Source organism: Microtus pennsylvanicus, chromosome 7 (assembly GCF_037038515.1).
Source record: "Microtus pennsylvanicus isolate mMicPen1 chromosome 7, mMicPen1.hap1, whole genome shotgun sequence".
NCBI classification, from domain to species: domain Eukaryota; kingdom Metazoa; phylum Chordata; class Mammalia; order Rodentia; family Cricetidae; genus Microtus; species Microtus pennsylvanicus.
Window position 1 is genome coordinate 23,395,231 of NC_134585.1, and position 21,376 is coordinate 23,416,606.

The window sequence follows — 21,376 nt, forward strand, 5'->3', positions numbered from 1 at the left end:
TAACTTGATCTTGATCAGGGTCCCTTAAAACTACATTAATTCATGCTGGTGGCAGAACCTCCAATGACATAACCACCTCCCACGAGGCCCCACCCCTTAAAAGTTCCACTACCTCTTAATGCTACCCACCCCGAGAACCAAGCCATTAACACATGAACTTTTGGGGACAAACTGAATAGCAGTTGTAGCAGTCTTATCTCTGGGGGGCCATCTATGACGTGAGGTGTTGGGGCTGGAACAGAGAATATGCCAGTCACCCCCTGGAAGAGCCGGCTCCATTTTCCAGCCCACCTTTGTGCCCACAAGTGGAGGGAACAGAGTTTTGCCAGGAGCCAGAGAGTGGATTCCTTTTGAGGAATAAGAAGGTCCCTGTGGTCCTGGGCCAGGAGGTGACTTGAGCTACACCATCCAAAGAAGAGCCAAAAGGAGCTGGGCTGCTTCTCCACCATGCTGTCCTGGCCCCACATCTTTGGTGAGCTCACTGGGCCGTGTCTGCTCCGTTCCTTCCAGGCAACAGATGAAGACTCCCCTCCCAACAACCAGATTACCTACAGCATTGTCAACGCGTCTGCCTTCGGCAGCTACTTTGACATCAGCATCTATGAAGGTTATGGAGGTGCGAAGGGGGCAGGGTAAAGGGCCCAGCTGCGAAGAGGGGTGGTGGGCCCCTTCCAGTCATGGCCCCTCCAGAGGTGGGGACACCCTACAACTCCTATACACCCTGCACTTTTCTGGAACCTGCTGGGCCCCTGTGGCTGGAGTAGGATGTGGCCAGAGGTCATATCTCCCCAAAGCCAAGAGCTAGCACACACCAGGCAGACCTTTCTCTGTATCTTAGTTAGGCCCATGCCCAACCGTGCAGGTACGGCAGGAAGCCTGAGGTGACTAGAGTCCACGGAGGAGGCACATTGGATGAACCTCACTGTCCTGTGGGCAGGTCTGTGTGGCTACCTCCCAGCCTTTCATTGAGGGCCTAGTCTCCATCTAAAGAAATGGGAAATGGTGGTAGACTCTTTCCCAGTAGCCATGTTCTATGGTGTCCAGAGGAATGATGGCAGAGTTGCCTAGTTACACAATAGTGACCAGTTGGTATGCTCAGCACAGAGCCTAGCGCTGGCAGTCACTAAACCAAAAAAGGTCCGTCCAGGAGACTCACCATGCTGCCTGTACCCAAGGGAGGCTCTGCACCCAGGTAGCTGGACTCTGCTTGCTAAGGCCCTTGTTCCTGCTGTTCCAGTGATCAGCGTGAGCCGCCCACTGGATTACGAGCAGATACCCAATGGACTGATATACCTAACAGTCATGGCCAAGGATGCTGGCAGCCCGCCTCTCTACAGCACCGTCCCTGTCACCATTGAGGTGTTTGTAAGTATCCAGGGACACTGGCCTTTCATTTCCAGGGTGACAGGTGGTGAATGCTTCTTGGAGGCCTCACCTCTGCCTGGTGGGAAAGGACTGTGTCCCCACAGTTGCAACCGTCCTATATCCTGCTCCCAGCACGTTGTTCCATTGCCTCAGCTGTCGAAGCACCTGCGCGCGTGGCCAGAGAGACCCAGGGCCCTGGAGCTCAGTGAGAGATGAATGGCCCTGCTTTGGCTCTGCATGAAGCCTTGTGATCCGCTCTGGAAAGCAAGGCTGGGGAGACAAAGAGGGGAATGGTGGACGACCCCTTCCTCAGAAGCCACATTCCATGGAGTCCAAAGGAATGATGGGAAGGTTGCTGTTCCTCTTCCCTATCCCTTTTTGTCCCTCTCTTCCTTTATCCCTCCTCTCTCTCTCTCTCTGGTTCTCTGGATATAGAAAGGGGCCTGGGCGCAATCCGCCGCCTGTCTGACATGAATATCAAACACACCTCAGCGCTTTCCTGTCTGAAATTATCAGCGCCCGAATCCATCTCCGCACTGGCTCATTTGCCATGTGCCGCTCCCCCGGCCACGCTGGGGACACAGCACAGCATGGCCTGACAGCAGGGCCCACAGGTCTTCTCCTGGGACCCCACCCCCCAACACGCACCTGAGCACGCACTGGCCTGGCCCCTCCCTGTTTGCAACAGAGGGTGGGTGAATGTGGGTGGGATTGCCAGCGCTCTGGAGAATTCAATCAGGCTATCGGCTGGGACATACCAGGTTGGGGGTGCGTGGAACACCAGCTCAGGAAGCTCCCCACAGCCGGCTTGCAGCTGACCTTCCTGTCGCAGCCTGCTCAGGGCAGCCTCTGGGGCAGCCTCACACCAGCCCTTTAATCAGCCTGAGGCTGGGACCAGCTTCCTAGCAGACAAGTCTCATCAGGACAGGAGACGCTACTTCCTGACTGACCAGGGTGGGGTTGAGGTGATGAGAACTCTCAATGGTGCATGAGAAAGCTCCCGGGGGCGGACACATGGGAACAGGATGCTGGGGTGTCCGGGAAGGGGGTCTATGCAGAGATTGGGACAGCTCAGGGGCCTTCAGGGGGTCAGGATTTTACCTCAGAGAATGGCAAAAGAGAAGCGGGGTCTCATGGAGGTCCTATAACACTGGCTTATCTTGAACCCACAACCTTCTGCCTTAACCCAACAGGGTAGCACCAAAGAGCCAGACTGTGCCCCACTAGTGATGACCCTGTCTAGTGCTCATCACATGACCTGACCCTGACCATGCCTCCCAGCCTGGCCTTAGTTTCCCCATCTTGATCATAATCACCAACCCGGCCCTCCTCAGAGTCACACATTGACCCACATTGACCTTTGACCCACCCAGGCTTCTCTCCCACCCACCACCCCCTGCAGGGCATTCTGTCTGCATCTGAGGCACATGAAGAGTGGGGAATGAAAAGGAGTGACAGATACTGGGGCCACATCCCCAAGTGACATGAAATGACGGAGAAGCACAGTTCTTCCTGAGGGTGTGGGACTTAGAACCTGCCTCCACTACCCACTGTATGTCCTGGGCTTCTCGCCGCTCCGTTTTCTCATCCGCACATGGAGACAATCATGGTGCCTGTCTCTGTGTTACCATGAGATGGGCTTGAGCCCACACAGGCAGCCCCTGGCATGTTGCCCATCATCACAGATGGCAGGACAGACGCTTGTCCTGCCAACAGCAGCATGCCCAACCTGCCCTGGAGAGTAGGGGCATGCTGAGCAGAACCCTCTAGGCTTTGGGACAGGCAGGGAGCTAGGAGGGGTAAGGGTGGCGGGGGGGTTCCTAGTTTCATTCTGCTGCTTTGATAGAACAAAAGGAAGCCTTCCTGGGGAGGAAAGGGTTTATCTGACTTACACTTCCAGGTCACAGTCCTTCACTGAGAGGAAGTCAAGGCAGGAAATTATGCAGAAACTATGAAGAAGCACTGCATGTTAGCTTGTCCTCTGACTCACTTAAGGTTCATGCTCAGCTAGCTTTCTCTCTCTCTCTCTCTCTCTCTCTCTCTCTCTCTCTCTCTCTCTCTCTCTCTTTTATACAGCCCAGGCCCACCTGCCTAGGGCTGGTGCCACCCACAATCAGCTGGGTCATCTCCATATTAACCATGGATCAAGACAGTCCCTCTGACGTGGCCACAGGCTGGTCTCTTGACTGAGACATCATCAGATGACTCCAGGCTGTGCCAAGTTGACATTTGACACTCACTAGAACAAGGGAGGTTAGGAAGGCAGGTTAAAGAGGTAGGCACAGTCAGCCAAGTGAAAAGTGAACTGCCCCCGGGCTCCACCATGGAGCCAGGACTTCCTATTGCACAGTTTCTTCTATGCCCTAGGCAGAGGAAGCCGAGGAGAGAAGTGGAGAGAAATGCCCCTGCTTCCTTATGCTTACCAGTGACCGAGCTGGAAGTGAACCCCTTTCTCTCCATAGTCACAGGCTGGGAAGATTAAGGCATCCTCCCCCACATGTGACTGAGCCTAGTACTCTTCAGAGACCCCACCTCTACCCCGTGAATAGGATTAACTGAGCCCGTGGTGTCTTATCAAATAAAGTGTGGTTCTTAGAGCTCATGCCTGTAACCTGAAAAGCTGAGGCAGGAAGATAGTCATGAGTTCAAGACCAGCCTGTGCTACAGAGTCGATTCCAGGCTAGCCTGGGCTATAAATTGATAGCCTATCTCAATAAACCAAAATAGAGCAACCAAACGCAGTTTTCACCTAGTGGTCCTTATGAGAGCCAAAACTCTGCCCTCTTGTGACCCCCTGCTGGGGTGGACTGTTGCTGCTTCCTGTTAAGGGGCCACACTAGGCATCACCAGGCTAACCCAGACTCTACTCTGCTGTCTGAGACTCATTGAAGAGACCTGACATGGCTTCTTCTCTTCTTGCCTCAGCCCCTCCTGGGGACCGGAACAAACAGGAAGTGGAAGGCCGAGAACTGGGCTAGCCTTTTCCCATGCTGAAATGAAAGTTTGTGTAACAGCCTTCCTGCCCCATCCCAGGCAGGAGACGCTCCATGTTGGGGTGAGGCAAGTTCCACCACTCTCCATTAGGCAAGCAAGTGAGCCCCAGCTGAACAGAGGGGCCCCCTCTTTCACATCCCCCTGGTACTGTCAGCAGAGCCCTCAGGGGTCTGCACTTCCCTTGAGTCTACCCCAGCCATCTGACAGCGGGAGCAGCCGACAACAAAGACAGGTGCCCCCGTGGCTCTGAGAGAACAGGCTCCGGCTCCCAGGCAGGGCGTTTGGACAGCGTAGTCACTCGTGTCTAAGGACCACACTTGAAAAGGTCACCGCCTTCGGCTAGATTTTGCACGTGGGTGATTCTTAAGTAGCTGTCACTCTGCTAAGCTGCCTCCTCCCTTGGTCAAAAGGATTTTCTCTTGCCTGGAAAAAAAAAATAACCGAAACAGCTTTCATTGAATAATTGGCAGAGGTCTTCCCACGCAGGCTTCCATGGGGAGAGGTGATGGAACACCTTCAGGCTTGGGCAAGGAGGGGCAGGTGAGAGGAGCCAGGTGATTCCTTCTCGTCCGCTGCTTGTTGGTTTTTAATAAAGAAGTCAAACTCGGTTTGTAGATTTCCCATTAGGGGACAATAAGCTTTTATAGAGGGAGCCACTGAATTAGAACTAATAGCGAGCGCAGCGCCAGAATCCGGGGAAATATCACCGCTAATAAGTTTCTGCCTCGTGCTCTGTGGCTGACATTCTCGGCATTGCTCAATGCAGCCGAGCAGAAGTCTCAATGTATGTGTGCACCCAGAGCACTTGAGCCCTCGCCAGGAGCCTGTGTGACTCCCATGTGGCCTGTGGGGGCACTGGATGTCAGGAGAGCCTCGAGACTCCCAGGTTTTTTTTTGTTTTTGTTTTTGGGGGGGAAGAGAGTGAACCTGTATGCAGGACAGAGTAGTAAACGGATTTGGGAGACATTGAGTTCCCATCGATTCTGGGAACTCACCATGCAGCAGGCTGAGGTTGTCTATAGTCCCAAGGAGAGGAGAGCCAGGCAGCTTTGTCCCATCCCTCTCTGGCTCGCTCATGCAGAAGGAATTGTAGCAGAAGAGTTCAGAAAGAGTCCCCACACCTCCCTCCCCATTCCCTGAGTTCTGAGGATCTAGTCATGGGACCCACTGAACACTGCGATGTTGGAGGGGAGTGGGAGAGGGGCACTCAGCCAGCTCCTGAGCTTCTCGCCGCTCTGTTGAGCTGAGGAGGGAAGCATGGAGCCAAGGGAACTAGAAAGTCTTCAGTGAAGAGGGCAACTGGGAGGAATTCATGGTGAGCGATTGCAGAAGTCGCTGGCTATGGTGAGAGTCTCAAAGGCAGGAAGGCTCACTCCTCTGATGGAAGAGATTAGGGAGCTGGTAGAGGAGCTGTGGGCTGCACCTGGCTCTGGTTCCCACCACAGCAGGGCTCATTCCTACCTGGTCCAGCCCCGCAGCCAGGCTTCCACCCCCATCCCTAGCCACTACAGGGTGGGCCAGAGGAAGACATGCTCCGGAACTAGCAGGTGCCAGGCTGCAGGCCAGGTGGGGACAGAGGGTGAGAAACTGGTGTTCATGTGTGATCGGGGTATCTGTCTAACCCCATTTACAGCCAGTCCAGGGCTGGAGCCTCTACTCTGGGAATAGCCTCAACACTGGCCACCCTTGCACACTTTGGCATCTTTGGTGTAGACGTGTCTTTCCCCCTCACTTTTTGATTTTAAAATGTTTTTTTAATGTGAATGCGTGTGTTGCTTGCATGAATGTCTATGTACCACATGTGTGCCTAGTGCCTGCAGAGGCCAGGAAAAGGCATCTGCTTCACTAGAACAGAAGTTATAGATAGTTGTGATGCTGGGATTGAAGCTGGGTCTTCTGGAAGAGCAGCCAGTGCTCTTAACCACTGAACCATCTCTCCAGCCCTTTCCCTTCATCTTAGCAGAGTTTCTAGACCCTTTCTCTATGTCTTGACTCACCTGGGAGGGAGGGTCAAGTGGATGCTGCATGGGAGCATGGGGACTCGGCTTCTGGAGCAACCTTGGAGTGCAGCTGGAAGGCGGGAGACTGGAAGCTGTGGGCGAGCTGACTGCTGTCTTATTTAGTACCTGTCTCTGGATCCCATACTATTCCTTCCCAACCCTAGCATGTTGTCCGATTTCCTTCAACATGACCTGCCAGAGGGACTGCTGGCCTTCACAATCTCTAGCCACTGATGACGCATAGAGGCCTGAGGACCACAGGGCCAGCCAGCCCAAACAGACCCCTTGGTTCCCACTTTGGACAGTTGGCCAGGTACTTCCGAGACACACTGATTCATCTGTGTGCTTCCCTTCCAGGATGAGAATGACAACCCCCCTACCTTCAGCAAGCCTGCCTACTTCGTTTCCGTGGTGGAGAACATCATGGCAGGTATAGCTGGGGCCAGGGTGGAAAGCCCATAAACAGGCGGCTGCAGCCTTGGTACATGCATTTGTGAGACCAACAGCCTTGTCAACTTCCCAGGCCTCTATGACAAATCAGGGCTGTCTTTGGGGACGTCTGGTTATTGCTACTACTGTGTGCAGAGCCTCCATTGGGCACTGGGTGGTGTTCACCTGCAGCCAGTTCAGCAGGACGAGAATAACAGATGATTAATTATACAGTCTTGGCGAAAGAATCTGAGTTTGGAAACTTGGTACCATGAGGCAGGTCCCAGGAGCCATGACTTTTGGTGGGGCGATTTTGAAGGGTGGCCTTGAAGGATTTTCTATATAAGCCCAATAATGGAAGACCCAGCGTGAGCCAGCGCCACAAGCTCCATGTGTGGGTTCCTTTCCTTCCTTGGGGGGCCAGGCTTACAGCTTCTCCTTCCCCTCCAAGTGTGCTGTCCTCGGGGGACATGCACACCACAGAGATTTCTGAGCAGCGATGTAGAGGAGGGGATGTACTGAGTATTCAGGACAGCTGAACTTAGAGACCGTTAAAATCGATGGCTGGAGAGATGGCTTAGTGGTTAAGAGCATTGCCTGCTCTTCCAAAGGTCCTGAGTTCAATTCCCGACAACCACATGGTGGCTCACAACCATCTGGAATGAGGTCTGGTGCCCTCTTCTGGCCTACATACATACGGACAGAATATTGTATACATAATAAATAAATAAATAAATAAATAAATAAATAAATAAATAAATAAATAAATTACAGGCTCCTGTGATATCACTGAGGAGATACTAGAAACTGGGGAAAGTGAAAATAGGGAGAAAAGGCAATTCACACACACACACAAAATCGATATAGCTGGAGCTGGGGGTGCCTTTCCATGTAAGCAAAACCTCCAGGTATCTCTCTAGTGTCTGAGGATGAGTGAGTTGGGTGGCAGGCTGTGCCCATCCCACATTCCTGTATCCAGCATCCCCTAAAGATTATCCCTGCTAAAGGCCAGGAGGAAATAACGCCCTATCCTCCTGGGCATTTGGCAAAGGTCTTTGAATATGACGCCAACTCTCTTCCTAACTCCATGTCCCTGGAACCAAAGAGCACACCTGAAGCCCTGTCCTCTGTGAAGGGGTCTAACTTATCCATCCTCTTTATGAAGACTTCTAGTCCTAGTTGCTACCAGTACCTGGCACCTGTATACTTCTCTCAGGGAGCATTCCCGGAAGTCCCACAGGTAGACCCCTGCAGAGGAAGTGGCTGAGGGACTCTGGAGGCCACAGAGGTTTTACCCAACCTCTGACTGCTACCTAGAGCAGGAGGGTGCTGCAGCCCAAAGCCTAGGTGAGCATACCCTTAGGACAAGTCACCTGTGGGGTCTGACCAGGACTGCGGGGATAGTCAACCCCTCTCTAAACCCAGGATCCTAGGTAGATGGAAAGGGATTGAAAGGCAAAGACCTTCACTGGACATTAATGAGAAAATATAGTCTTGTATAAATTCTGCTATGAATAAGATTTTTAAAAAGGACCAAAATTGGGTATAGCAAATGTAGAATAATTCAATTGGGCACTTGGTTTCTTTGAAAGCTGGTAGATCTGGGTGGGTTTGATCCACAGGACAGCCGGGCAAAGTCAGGAGGCAGTTTGAGCTGTTGGAGGCTGGACCATGTGTCTGGGGGAGGAGAGGACCCTATCCCAGAACCCATCTCACCTCTGTGGAGACATGAGTCCACTCAGCCCTGGGACACCCCATTTATCATGCTCTCCAGTTCCTTGAGGCTTGGCCACTAGAGGGTCTGGGATGTGACTCCAGGGATTGGGGGTCAGAAGAGCAACCTCCTACCTCTTTGTCGTCCTAAAGGAGCCACAGTGCTGTTCCTAAATGCCACGGACCTGGACCGCTCACGGGAGTACGGGCAGGAATCCATCATCTACTCACTGGAAGGGTCCTCACAGTTCCGCATCAATGCCCGCTCTGGTAAGCCCCCACCCCAAGACCTGCTGCTCTTCCTGGGCCAGTCAGGGATCACAGTCTCTTCCCATGCTGCTAAGAACAAGTAGGCTTTGATTTTACCTCTGAAATATTCACTTCAGTGTTAATCACCCATCTTACCTGAAGCAATCTCACCACAAATATGTCCACCAAACCTTGCCTCGCTAGAGTAAAGAGTGTCTAGAGTTGTTTGTTTTCCAAATGTTGGGGTCCATGTCAGCTGAATGGGCATGCAGATCACTTTCTCCTAGGGGCTCATTTCTGTAAGTTTACGGGAACTCTAGATGCCAACAGGTTTATCCTAGACTCGCCGTGACTCAGAACAGTGGGGACATACCACAGTGTGGGCAGATGTTCAGTGGATAGCCCTTCACATGACAATTCTAAACCCAGGTTCCTTCCATGTTGTGGCTCCAAGTTCACTGAAAAAATAGAAAGCATACAAGGGACATTGTACAAGGTGACTCTGACAGGCTACTCCCTAAAGGTGAATCTGTCATCCTCACACATAAGCAGGCAGGGGGTACCTCACTGCTAGAAAGCCTGGGAGCAGAGTCCCTGCCTAGTGGTCACCCCTCAGCAACAGGTTACCCTGTGTATGGAGCAAGAGCTCCAGGGATATTGGCATCCCTGCCACAGGTGGTCAGCAGCCCAGCAGGACCCTCCGTTGTCCATGACTCCTGGATCAAGGTTGGCCTTACAACTCCTTTGTTCCCTTATCCTCAAAGCTCTGGAAGCAGATGGCTGGTGTTGCTGTGTACAGGGACAAGGATAGGAGTCACATGAATCTCTCCTTCCACCCTGGGCCTTCTACTCCCAGAACATCTTCCTTGGCAAACCACATTTCTAGAAGCAACAGTCATGCCTCAGAATCTGCACAGGGTGGGTTTCATGAGTCCCAGGGACAGCAAAGTGTTGCCCTCCTTCAGGGAAAAATGGTACAGGGTTTGCATACAGCCCACACATACCCTCGGCACCCTCATCTCAGTCACTAAGAACACCACATATGATGTACGTGCTGTGTAAAAAGCCAGCACAGGGCTGGGGCGATGTCATCATGGTGAAGTGCTTGCTGTGCCATGTGAGAATGTAGGTTCACATCCCCAGAACCCACAAAGAGCCAGATGCAGTAACGTGTGTCTGTAGGCTTAGTGCTCCTGCTTGGAGATTATAGGCAAAGACTGGAAAATGTAGTTTATGGACGAGCCAGCCTGGGCTACACAGCGGCAAACTAGAGATCTTGTCTCAAACAAGATGGCAAGTCAGGACTGACACCCAAAGTTGCTCTCTTCACAAGTTTGCGGTGGGATGTACACAACTGCATTTGAGTGTGTATGTGCGCGCGCACACACACACACACACACCCCACACACGCCTGTCCCAGAGCTAGAGATACCTCAGCTGGCAGAGTGCCTGCCTACTACACATGAAGCCATGGGTTCCATTCCAGGTGGCCTGGCCACACTAATCTAGCACTCAGGAGGTAGAGGCAGGAAGATCAGAGTTCAAAGTCATCCTTAGCTTCATAGCAAGCCCCAGGCCACCCTAGCCACATGAGGCCTCCATCTCACACAAAACAAACAAGCAAGCAAACCGTGACACCATATTGTGTGAGGAATAGTGACAAGAAAAAAAGAGTCCCTACATGCTCGATCCAGACGCGATTTTTAAAGTATTTTTGATCCACAGAGAGTTTCTTCTGTAGATATGGAACCTACAGATAGTATCTCAGCACCGTTTATTTTTTTATTGATTTTATTGAGCTATGCATTTTTTTCTGCTCCCCTCCCTTCCTCTCCCCTCCCCTCTACCCTCTCCCATGATCCCTATGCTCCCGATTTACTCAGGAGATCTTGTCTTTCTCTGCTTCCCATGTAGTTTAGATCCATGTATGTCTCTCTTAGGGTCCTCCCTGTTGTCTAGGTTCTCTGGAGTTGTGATCAGCATCATTTATTAACCAACTGTCCAGCACGAGCTCATTTCTCTTCCAGCATCACCCCTAGATTTTCCAGATGAGGAAACTGAGGCAGAGCCTGGCTAAAAATTTAACTGAGGTCTCTCAGTGCTTGACCAGCTGACCCCAGAGCTCGAATATTAACTTTTGGGGTCCATAGAGCTGTATTTGAACTCTATCTTGCCACCCATCCATACCCCGCGGCAGGATGACTCCAGCTCCACCCTAGGGCCTACAGTGAGGATCCTGACATTTTCTGCTGCCTTAGCATGTGCTCTCCCCAGAGGTGGGAACGTTTTCCCCTGAGGTTCTTGGTCGTATTAGCCAGGCCTGCTGCACAGTGGTGGCATTAATTGAATCTAATTTCCCAGATGTAAAAGGCCATCTATCATGCATACAAGTTCATGTTTAAAACTTTGTACAGATTAAATTGTTCCTAGCCTTACCCATTCATTAACTGATACCACCCAGTGAGGAGCGTAGCTCCCTTGGCAGACCTTAGCCAGTCTATGGTCTCTGGCTATGGCACCTTCATTGCCTTGTCCTCCCTGCTCAACCCAGGACAGGTGACTGTGTCAGGGAGGGAAATAGCAGTGTGAGGGGGGCCTTGCGGAACCAGCTATCCCAATGCCCTTATTTTATGATAGAAGGAAACCAAGCACAGAGATGTTAAGTAGCTTGCTCCATGTCACACAGCTCAGACAATAGGAACAAAAAGATGGTTACCACGTAAACCCCCACCTGCCTTGGGAAACTCTTTCAGTCTATTGCATCAGTTCTCAACCTGTGGGTCGTGACCCCTTCGGAGGTCAAGTAGCAGATACCCTCCATATCAGATGTTTACATTACAATTCATAGCAGCAGCAAAATTACAGTTATGAAGTAGCAACTAAATAATTTCATAGTTGAGGGGGTCACCACAACATGAGGAACCGTATTAAAGGGTCACAGCATCAAGAAGGTTGAGAACCACTGGTCTACCGGAAGGAAATGGCCAGTTTCTGAACAGTGGGAGTTTCACCTCTAGTTCCTTTTGAGACAGGGTCCCTCACTGAACCTGGGAACCTGGAGCTCATTGATTCAGCCACCCTGACTGGCCAGTGAGCTCCAGGGATCCTCCTGTCTCTGCCTTTCCCAAAGCTTTGGGCTTCCAAAGACATGCTGCCATGCCAGGCTTCAACATGGGTCCTGGGGATTAAACTCGGGTTGTCAGGCTTGCGCGGCAGTTACTTCACCGATGGAGCCGTTCCCTAGCCCTATCCTCTGTCTTTGCAACAGCTCTGACTGAAAGGCGGAAGGCGTTTGAGCGCCTTCTGACAGATGAGAAAGAAACTGAGTCTCAAAGAGGTTCATTCTCCTCCCTGGAATACCCATCCCAGGAAGGCTCTAAGAGAATTCAAATCTGGGTGTTTGTTTTCAAAGCAGACGCCATCCCCTGCAGCACCGTCAGCTGGGGCATGGCCACTTAGTGATGTGCTCGGATGTGCTGGTTCACAGCTGCTCCGGGAATGCCATCGTCAAGGCCATGGAGTTAGTGACTTGGTATGACCCTGGGGGGAGTTATTTATACCACTGAAATCAATAAGTGGCTTCTGTTTTCTTTGGGGAGCCATTTGTCAAACACTTGCTAATATACAATTACCAATGGGCTGGGAGATGGACGACTCAGTCGGTCAAGTGCTTGTTGCACAGCGTGAGGACCTGAGTTCAATCCCCAGAACCGACATAAAAATGCCAGGCACGGCCGGGCGATGGTGGCGCACGCCTTTAATCCCAGCACTCGGGAGGCAGAGGCAGGCGGATCTCTGTGAGTTCGAGACCAGCCTGGTCTACAAAGCTAGTTCCAGGACAGGCTCCAAAGCCACAGAGAAACCCTGTCTCGAAAAACCAAAAAAAAAAAAAAAAATGCCAGGCACGGTAGCATGTGCTTGTCATCCCAGTGCTGGGGGGACAGAGACAAATGGATCCTTGGGGATCACTGGCCACCCAGCCTAGTCTAATCAGTTAGTTCTGTGTCTCCATGGGAGATCCTGCTTCTAAAACAGAGGTGGACGGGGATGCAGCATTCAAGTCTGTCATTTAGTACCTTCACCATGAAAACACACACATATGTACATACACACCAAAAGAAAATAAAAGACTACCAAGGTGGCATCGGTGTCCCAGTGATGCCGGAGAACAAAGAAAGGCCAAAAACAACTGACCGAAATTGTAGTTTATTTTGAATGGGTCTGTTAATAACTTGTTTGCACACTATAAAAAAAAATACAGATGATATTATTAGACCATGGGTGGGGTAACTGGGAAAGTATATCATGACTGTTAACTCAGAACCCTGTTGGCTCGCACACTGTAGGTTTGCATGCCCACTCCTGAGCCATGAACTAAACCATGTGGGACCTCCAGCCTGGGCATCTCCTTCCTGCCACTGGTCCCGGTGGCTTTCTCCCTAGCTAGAGCCTGGAGCTCTTCTGGGGGTTTCATGACATTGACTAAATGACCCCCAAAATGGCCCTGCTGTAAAATTGTCCTGTCATAGTTTCCTTCCAGGCAGGTGTGGAAACTGAGGCACAGGAGACTGAAGTGATGAGACTGAGCTGATAAAGCCAGAAAAAAATAACGTCAAACCTAAGGCACAGGTGTCCTGTGAATGAGTCTGGGCCTAAGTGGCCCTCCTACTCTGTGAGGCCATGCCCCACACCTGCAGAGCTGCCCCGTTATGGGGTACTGTTGCCCAGCTCTTGGGTCCCCTCTAAAACATAAGTGTTCTGCCCTCTCAGGCACAGAGATGGGCCCACTGCAGTTGCAGAGGCCATGGCCATGTCTACTTCCTTCTTCCTGTCCCCCAACACCCCATTCCCCCACACCTACACACCTTGTCACTCATCTTCCTCTCTGTCCAATAGGAGAAATCACCACCACATTTCTGCTGGACCGAGAGACCAAATCTGAATACATCCTCATTGTGCGGGCCGTGGATGGGGGCGTGGGCCACAACCAGAAAACTGGCATTGCCACCGTGAGTACTTCCCTCCCCTACTGACCAGGACCTTCCTCCCTGCTTGCCTTCAGGTTACCTCAGGCCTCTGCATACCATGCCACTTACTAGCCCTCAGGGGAGGCCCAGAAGCCCATCAAGGCCTCCACACTATAAAGGAGCCTCAAGGAGGAGGGAGAAATTTGGCAGGCGGTGGGGGCTAAGTGAGTTCCTGGTGGCAGAAGAGATGATGGAGAAAGTGAGGGGTACAGGGGGCTCCTAGGAGAGGAAGAATGGCAGTGGTGACCCATTGCTCTAGCCACATCTTCCCTGCTTCCTCATGCCTGCCTTGGGCTTGTCCTGGAAGCCCCTCTCTTCACCTTGCCCCATGGTCCTCACCCACACTGGGAAGCTGTCCCATTCTTGCCAAGCCAGAGGATCTGGGCTGGAGTTGGAATCACTTGGTTGGAGCTGTTACAGCAAGCCCTGCCATGTGCACCCCTGTAGAGGCCAGCCCTGCTCATAGGAACCCCAGTCCGGCCCGTAAATAATTTACTGGTGGCACGTGAGCACAGAAATCCCTTGCTTTGTGGCTGAGACTGGGGGGTTCAAGGGGTTCTCTCAGATCCCCGACTGGGTGTCACCTTCATTGAGACCAGGTGGGTGAGAGAAGCCTGGGTCACAACAGACAACACATTCATTCTCTGCCCCATCGTGGGACAGCACCTAAGCCTCCTCCTCAGGCAGAGACCTAGGTCTACTTTGTCCCTGACAATCTAGGCTCTCCTTGAAACACCCAGAATGACAGAGCTATTAGAACTAAGACCCTTGCCCTTGCCCTCATTGGCCTCAGTGGACCACAACACTCCCTGTGGCCCACAGGTGAACGTCACCCTCCTGGACATCAATGACAACCACCCTACCTGGAAGGATACTCCCTACCACATCAACCTGGTGGAGATGACCCCTCCGGACTCTGACGTGACCACGGTAAGGAGAGACATAGCATGCGCCAGGATGGACACATTCCTACCGTGATCCCCTGGCCTGCCACAGGGACTCCTGGGCTTGGGGTTTCATTCTGAGCCAGCTCATGTCCTTTACTATCAAGTCGCTGCAGCCATTGGCCTGGTTAGCTCTGGCCCTTGACAGCTCCCGGGGCTGCCTCAGCAGGGGGTTGAAGCTCACCCCAGGGAATCCTCTGGCAGAGGATGCCAGGCATTCACCTGTCTGTCCTGTGTGTAGCTGTTGTGTTCAGCATATGACTTAAAGTGGGAAAAGGTAACATAGCCAGAGACACTGGGCCCCAGAATAGAATCTGCTTTGCAAGAACAGCTGAAGACCGGCAGAGCCTATTCCCCTCCCCCACTGCTTGCTCTACCCAACACTCAGATTCACAGTTGTAAGTCTTTCTTCCCTCCACCTCTGAACCCCATTTAACCTCATCTAGGAAGGCTGGTCCCCAAATGTCTAACCAGCTGCCACCCAGCCAGTCCTTTGTTGGACATGAATTCTGACAGCTCTCTGTAGCTCTGTTGATTGAACACCTATCCCGTCCTACACGACCCCAAGGGTGACTCATGAATTCTCTCTCATCTTTGTGATACCTTCCCCTGGCAGCAAGACTCAGAGTTCAAGGGCCCTGGAGCTAGTAAGAGATGGCGCCGGGACTTGAACTCAAGCCTGAAGGCTTTTCAATAAGGACTTAGAAACTACTCCACCCAGCCCCTGTCCTTGTGTGGGCTCACAGAGGCCCAGGTCCTGACTGGGGCAGGGTCAGTAACCTTCTCATCAGGTTCTGAGAACCTACCCAACCTACACTCAGGCGCCCTGGGGCTCTGGCTTACTCTTCAGTGTTCACACTCCTCACTAGCTAGAGCCTGAAGTGCCACGGTCTATCTGGACCAGGTGGAGAGGACGGAAAACTGGAGAGAAGGAAAGAGGGAAAAGGAGTATGGTCATCACCTGTCTAGTGCTTCCCCCTGAGCAAGATCACATCCCCTCCCAGAGAATCGTACAGCAAGGCAGGGTGGGTGGTTTAGAATAAATGAATGGGTTTTCAAAGCCTGACTGCCCTGGCCACAGTTAGAAACCTCTAGCTGGGGTTCTCCCAAGGGCCTCTCTGGCTCTGGATCCTGTTGGCACTCTCTGCTGCCACCTTGTGGGCACCCTGGTGCTGGCTTGGAACTACCTCCTTGGAGTTCTCAATTTGGGATCCCAAGGGTTGCTGTGGAATGCCCACCTCTGAACACCTGTCTATCCTTGTGTTTCTGAGAAGTTCCTCCTGAAGGAAATTGAGAGGCAAGTAAGGGGAGGTAGCTCTAGGGGGGACTGCAAAAACCGTCAGTGAGCATGGGCTTTGTGCGAGGCCCATGTCACCCTCGGCTCAGACTCGCCACTGGCTCCCATCCTACACAGTATAAAAGCGAGGGTCAGGCTGGAGAGATGGTTTGGTGGTGAGAGTACCTGCTTTGTGAACATGAGGACCCAAGTTCAAATCCCAATACTCATAAAAATCTGGGTGTGGCTTTATACTCACATGCCTGTAACCCCAGCACTGTGACAGCTAGATACAGAATTGCAGGAGCTTGCTGGCCATCAGCCCAGCTCTAACTCCAGCGAAAAACTCCTGTCTTAGGGGAACGTGGCAGAGAGTGACAGAGCAGGACAAATATCACACACACACACAGGTGTGTGCACACACGCACCTGGAGCCTACAGGTCCATCCATGGTTACCTTGAACAGACAGACAGACGTGTATGCCCCCCCCCCCCAGACAGCATGACAGACACAGAGATGCAGCCCCAAAGTCCTCAGGAAGAAGAGAGTAAAATCAAAATTAAAAACTTGTTATATTAAATAACTGCCAAATGTAATATGCAGCTTTTATAATTAAGAAGTGTAGGGTTTGTAGACATTTAATTACATGGAAAAATGAATTCTAGGTTAGCTTCTCTAGAATTAAGAGTGTTCCAGACTTGGTAGAATACCCAGCTGTATATGATGCGTGCCAAGAAATCAAGTGGCTTATATGTTACTCAAGTTGATCATAGAAGAGTCATTGCAAGAGGAAATCACCATAGCAATTCTTTAAGTTTTGTACCCCTGAAACATACCTGTGGGTGCACAGTAATTCCTTTAGGAAGGCCTCAGGGCCTTGGGTCTCTTGCAGCCCAGGTGAGGCAGGGCTGTGGCTAGGCAGAAGAAAGGTGACTGTAGGAGAAAATGGTTGACAAAGGGACCAGGTAGCAATAAGGAGGAGGTGATATCAGTGGGACTGGCCTGCCTTTTGACCTACCTCCTGACACCCACCACATGCATGCATATACATGTGCACACACATGCACTAACAAAAGCACAGTACACGCATGCACATACATACTTCTGCATTCGCATATATCAACATGCATATTTGCATAAGTGCATATACACATGCACATGTGTGAATGCACACACGCACATACATGTTGCACACACCCTGACCTTTCTGTTTCCTACACACTCACCTCTCCCTGCCTGAGCACTAGCACAGTCCCCCACAAGGCTCTGTTTTCTGACCTCTACCACATCTGCCCCCTCAATCTGTCCCAATTTAGCGTGCCACCTCTGAGGAAGGCTAACTGTGCCCTGCCCCCTCAAAAATGGTTCCTTCTGAGAAGTTACACAGTCCGGGCTTATCTGTTAAATTACCTGCTTATAAGGAAGACGCTAGCTTAGTGGGTAACTGGGCACGCTCTGGTACCAAAGAGTCTAGGTTCTAATCCCAGCAATACCAGTTATCAGCTTATCTTAAACAAGTGACTGTCCCTCTCTGTGTCCACTCCCATTACCTAGAACATGGGGCTAGTAAGAGTCTCCACTAGAGATTGCTGTGCGCAGATCCTGTGGGGTATGCGTTTGTGTTGTGTGTGTGTGTGGCGTGTGTTCCTGTATGTGAGTGTGGGCATACATACATGCTGAGATCAGAGGACCACGCAGCTGTCAGACCTTGCATCTCTCTTCTTTGAGTCAGGGCCTCCTGTCATTCACACTGCATCCTCCAGGCATTCCTGGCCCATGGGATTCCAGGGATCTCCTGTCTCTGCATCCATCTTGCCCTGAGAGGGCTGGCATCATGAGCTTTGGCTTGCAGCATTTATGTGGGTTTAACTGAGTATCTGAACTTGGGTCATCAGGCTTGAGTGGTGACTGCTTTGCCTGCCGGACCATCACCCCAGCCCCCAGTGTCAGGTTGTGATTAGTCAGGATGCCGGAAGCTCTAGGACCTGGCAGCTGCCACTCTGAGCAGTTGCCTCTCCCCTCCCCGCAGTCTCCTGGTCAGGGTCACTGTGGGCCTTAGTGAGGCAGATCGTAGCTAAGCAGTAGATCTCAGATACTTGCGGTTTGCTGTGCCCAGCCACTGGGTTGGTGAGGTTTGCCTCATCCTCACTCACCCTCCAGCTCTGCACCTGGGCTGGTTCTTCCTCATCTGGGCTGGAGAATCCGTTGGTGGCCTGGGACCCTCCCAGGGGCCATTTAGCATAAGCACCAGCCATAGCTCCAGAGCCCAACTTGATAAAAACTAAGGATTTTTCAGAATCCGTGGCAGATGAACTTGTGCCCGTGTGTTCCTTTGCTCAGTGCCCTCGGAGCCAGCAGAGTGTGTGCCTCTCTGGGCCTCAGTATGCAGGACATGTGGACTGGGGGGGGGGTCTTCCCGATGCCTCTCTTATCTCCCCCTCCCCCGCAATGAGCTTGGGCCCCACTCTCCCCGCTGCCTCTGTGGCCGGCCTCCTTCAAGGACCTGCTGATGGGCATTGATTTAGAGCCTTTCAACGCCCTCCAGCAAAATAAAGAAGAGGGAGAGAGAGAATTATTCCCCGTCAGGTGAGAGAAAAATGACGAGCCTGGAATGGGAAATAAATGAGGGGAAGTGGCTGAAGCCCACAGGCTTGCCCGGTGGGAGCCTCCAGGCAGGGTCTTAACCTCTGCCCTCTCCCAAGCCCCCCTACCCACCCTTTGACCAGAGAGTTGCTGAGAGGCCAAAGCCTGTGCCTACTCCCAACCAGGGCATGGGGCGGCCACCTGGACATCCTCTACAGGGGAGTGTCTTCCTCACTATGAAACTGGTCTCACATTCTGATGTGGGTTGTTTTGGCTCCAAGTCTGGGGAATCCAAGGGAAAAAGGAAATGGGGATAAAGAGGCCTGTCCCTCCTGTAACTGTAGAGACACACACAAACACAAGGGACACTTGCTTTCCCTGTCCCTTGGCAACTCCATGCAGCCTGGCTTGGATTATGCCTGGAATGAACTGTCCCCTATTGTAAAACAGGATGGAGGGGCCCCATTATGGGGACTGAAGACAGGAGGTGGTATGGTCACAAGACAGTGAAAGAATCAAGGACAGGAAGGTGGGGACCCCTTGTCACCCCTCTGCTACTACAGGGCTGGGGAGAGTTCAGGATAAGGTGAGTCTGGTATGAGATGCCCATGCTGAAGATCTCACTGGAAAAGGAATTGCCCTGTAAGCCTTTCTCCCTGGCTCCCAGAGATGGTGACATGTGGAGCCCCTGGCCAGATATCTATCTGTTCTGGTCTAGTGACCCCAGAGACACCTCGGCTGGGGATTAAGCCAGAGCGGGGACAAATTCTGCTGCCAGAGCATAAAAGCTCACACCAAGTGAGACGGAGGAGCTGACCAGCCCTGGCTGTCATTGCCCCCGTGTCATGAAGTTAATGACATTGTCCTGATGCAGCCCCTGGGACTACAGCCATCCTTTCTCCCTCCCCATCCCCACTCCACCACGATCCTGTCCACCTCTGATGTCATCATGGTTCTGCAACACAGAGGGATGGTGGATTGAGGGATGAGAGCCACAGCAGTCTCAGGACTGTGGGAGACTGCCAGAGAGCTAACAAGGGTACCCCAAGGCTGGTGCTATGTGACCTTGAGTCTGGCTCACGCATCTCTAGGCTGTTTTTCCCTCCAAACTGGGACTCAGCTAATGGCTCCCTGCCCAGGCCTTGGTGTCACAGAGGCCCAGTGTCGGAGGGACAGAGAAAGGGCCTTGTGATAACAGACCCAGATTCCACAACTCAAATCCTCCCCAAAGCTCAACAAAGGTTTCCAGCCTTTCCATACTCCCAAGCCTAGAACTTCTGATGCCCCTGCTTCCAACTCCTGATTCCTAGGAAATGAGTGGGTACCACCATTATCAGGGTATGTGGTACTGAGAATGGAACCCAGCCAGGGCTGCATACATATAGGCAGGCACTCTACCCACTGAACCACATCCCCAGCCTCCCTCCTACTTTTATACATGGGGCAGCCAGACTTGAATAAGAAAGGGGCTTCCATATAGTTGGCTGATGGATGAAGATGCCAGAGAACCCAGATTTTGAGACTGATATATCTCATGCCCCTCCCCACTTTCTGTTCCTGTCAAGAGAGCCCACTTCCTGCTCCTGGACCTGGGCCAGGGACTTCAATGTAACTCAGTAAGAGGTCTGTTCCTTCCTGGGCAGGTGGTAGCTGTGGACCCCGATCTGGGGGAGAATGGCACCCTGGTGTACAGCATCCAGCCCCCCAATAAGTTCTATAGTCTGAACAGCACCACAGGCAAGATCCGTACCACCCACGTCATGCTGGACCGCGAGAACCCTGACCCCGTGGAAGCTGAGCTCATGCGCAAGATCATTGTCTCTGTCACAGACTGTACGGACTCCTGCACCCCCACCTCTGAGCTCCCCCATAGGCAGAGGCTCTTGACCTTTGGGGATGCCCCAATGGGTGGTCCTTAGGGGTCCCGGAGCCCACTCAGGAGGGCTATCTCACCACTAAGAATAAATGGTGTATACATCCCAGATGTGACCCCCCCCATAGCACCCTGCAGTAGGGAGGGGTTGGGAAGGGACGCATGGCTCAAACTCCTCCTTACAGGGACACCTGGGATGGGAGGGCGTCTGTATATGCCTCCCTTTCTTCATCATTTTTCTCTTACACCCATCTTCCCATCCCTGCCTCCTTCCTCCTTGTCCTTCCAGGTGGCAGACCCCCTCTGAAGGCCACCAGCAGCGCCACAGTCTTTGTGAACCTCTTGGATCTCAATGACAATGACCCCACCTTCCAGAACCTGCCTTTTGTGGCTGAGGTTCTGGAGGGCACCCCGGCAGGGGTCTCTGTCTACCAAGTAAGTGTTACTCACTCACCTAGCCCCTGTGTGTGCTCCATGCCAAGCATTTTCGTCAAGGCAAGGGATACCAATCAAGACCCCCAGCAGTATGTAAGCCAAGCAGCCTGGGACCACTGGTGCTGAGATGGTCTGGGAGACCCCTGGGGACAGAACCTTGAGCTAAGTCTGGAAGAACAGTCAGATTTGGAGAGACAGAGGTACTGTGTCACAGGTGAGGATGAGGAGCAGGATGAAGCAGGAACAGAAATCAGGAGGGTGGATAGAATTCTGGGGATCTGACCCAGAAAGTACCCCAGTATTTGGAGGTCTGGGCTCAGACTCCAATGCTGCAAGCTTCTAGAACAAACCATCAGACGTGTGGCTCAGCATACCTGTATAAGAGCCCCCACCTCCTGTGAGCCCCCAAGTGGTTCTGCATAGAACCGAGAGTCCTCCCACTGGGAAGGAAGCTTTGAAAAGACTTCCCAACTCCCCAGGGCCCAGG

At 52.2% G+C, this 21,376-nt stretch overlaps 1 protein-coding gene across 1 annotated transcript in view; it reads left to right on the plus strand.

The window, feature by feature from the left end:
* LOC142853975 (cadherin-23-like) overlaps positions 1 to 21,376 on the plus strand; it is a 246,940-nt gene that overhangs the window by 196,342 nt on the left and 29,222 nt on the right. The window contains exons 16-23 of the mRNA XM_075979128.1: positions 511 to 616; positions 1,238 to 1,365; positions 6,717 to 6,789; positions 8,655 to 8,771; positions 13,647 to 13,759; positions 14,600 to 14,707; positions 20,225 to 20,414; positions 20,744 to 20,889. Of these exons, the coding sequence (XP_075835243.1) occupies positions 511 to 616; positions 1,238 to 1,365; positions 6,717 to 6,789; positions 8,655 to 8,771; positions 13,647 to 13,759; positions 14,600 to 14,707; positions 20,225 to 20,414; positions 20,744 to 20,889 (981 nt within the window). The remainder of the gene's footprint in view (positions 1 to 510; positions 617 to 1,237; positions 1,366 to 6,716; positions 6,790 to 8,654; positions 8,772 to 13,646; positions 13,760 to 14,599; positions 14,708 to 20,224; positions 20,415 to 20,743; positions 20,890 to 21,376) is intronic.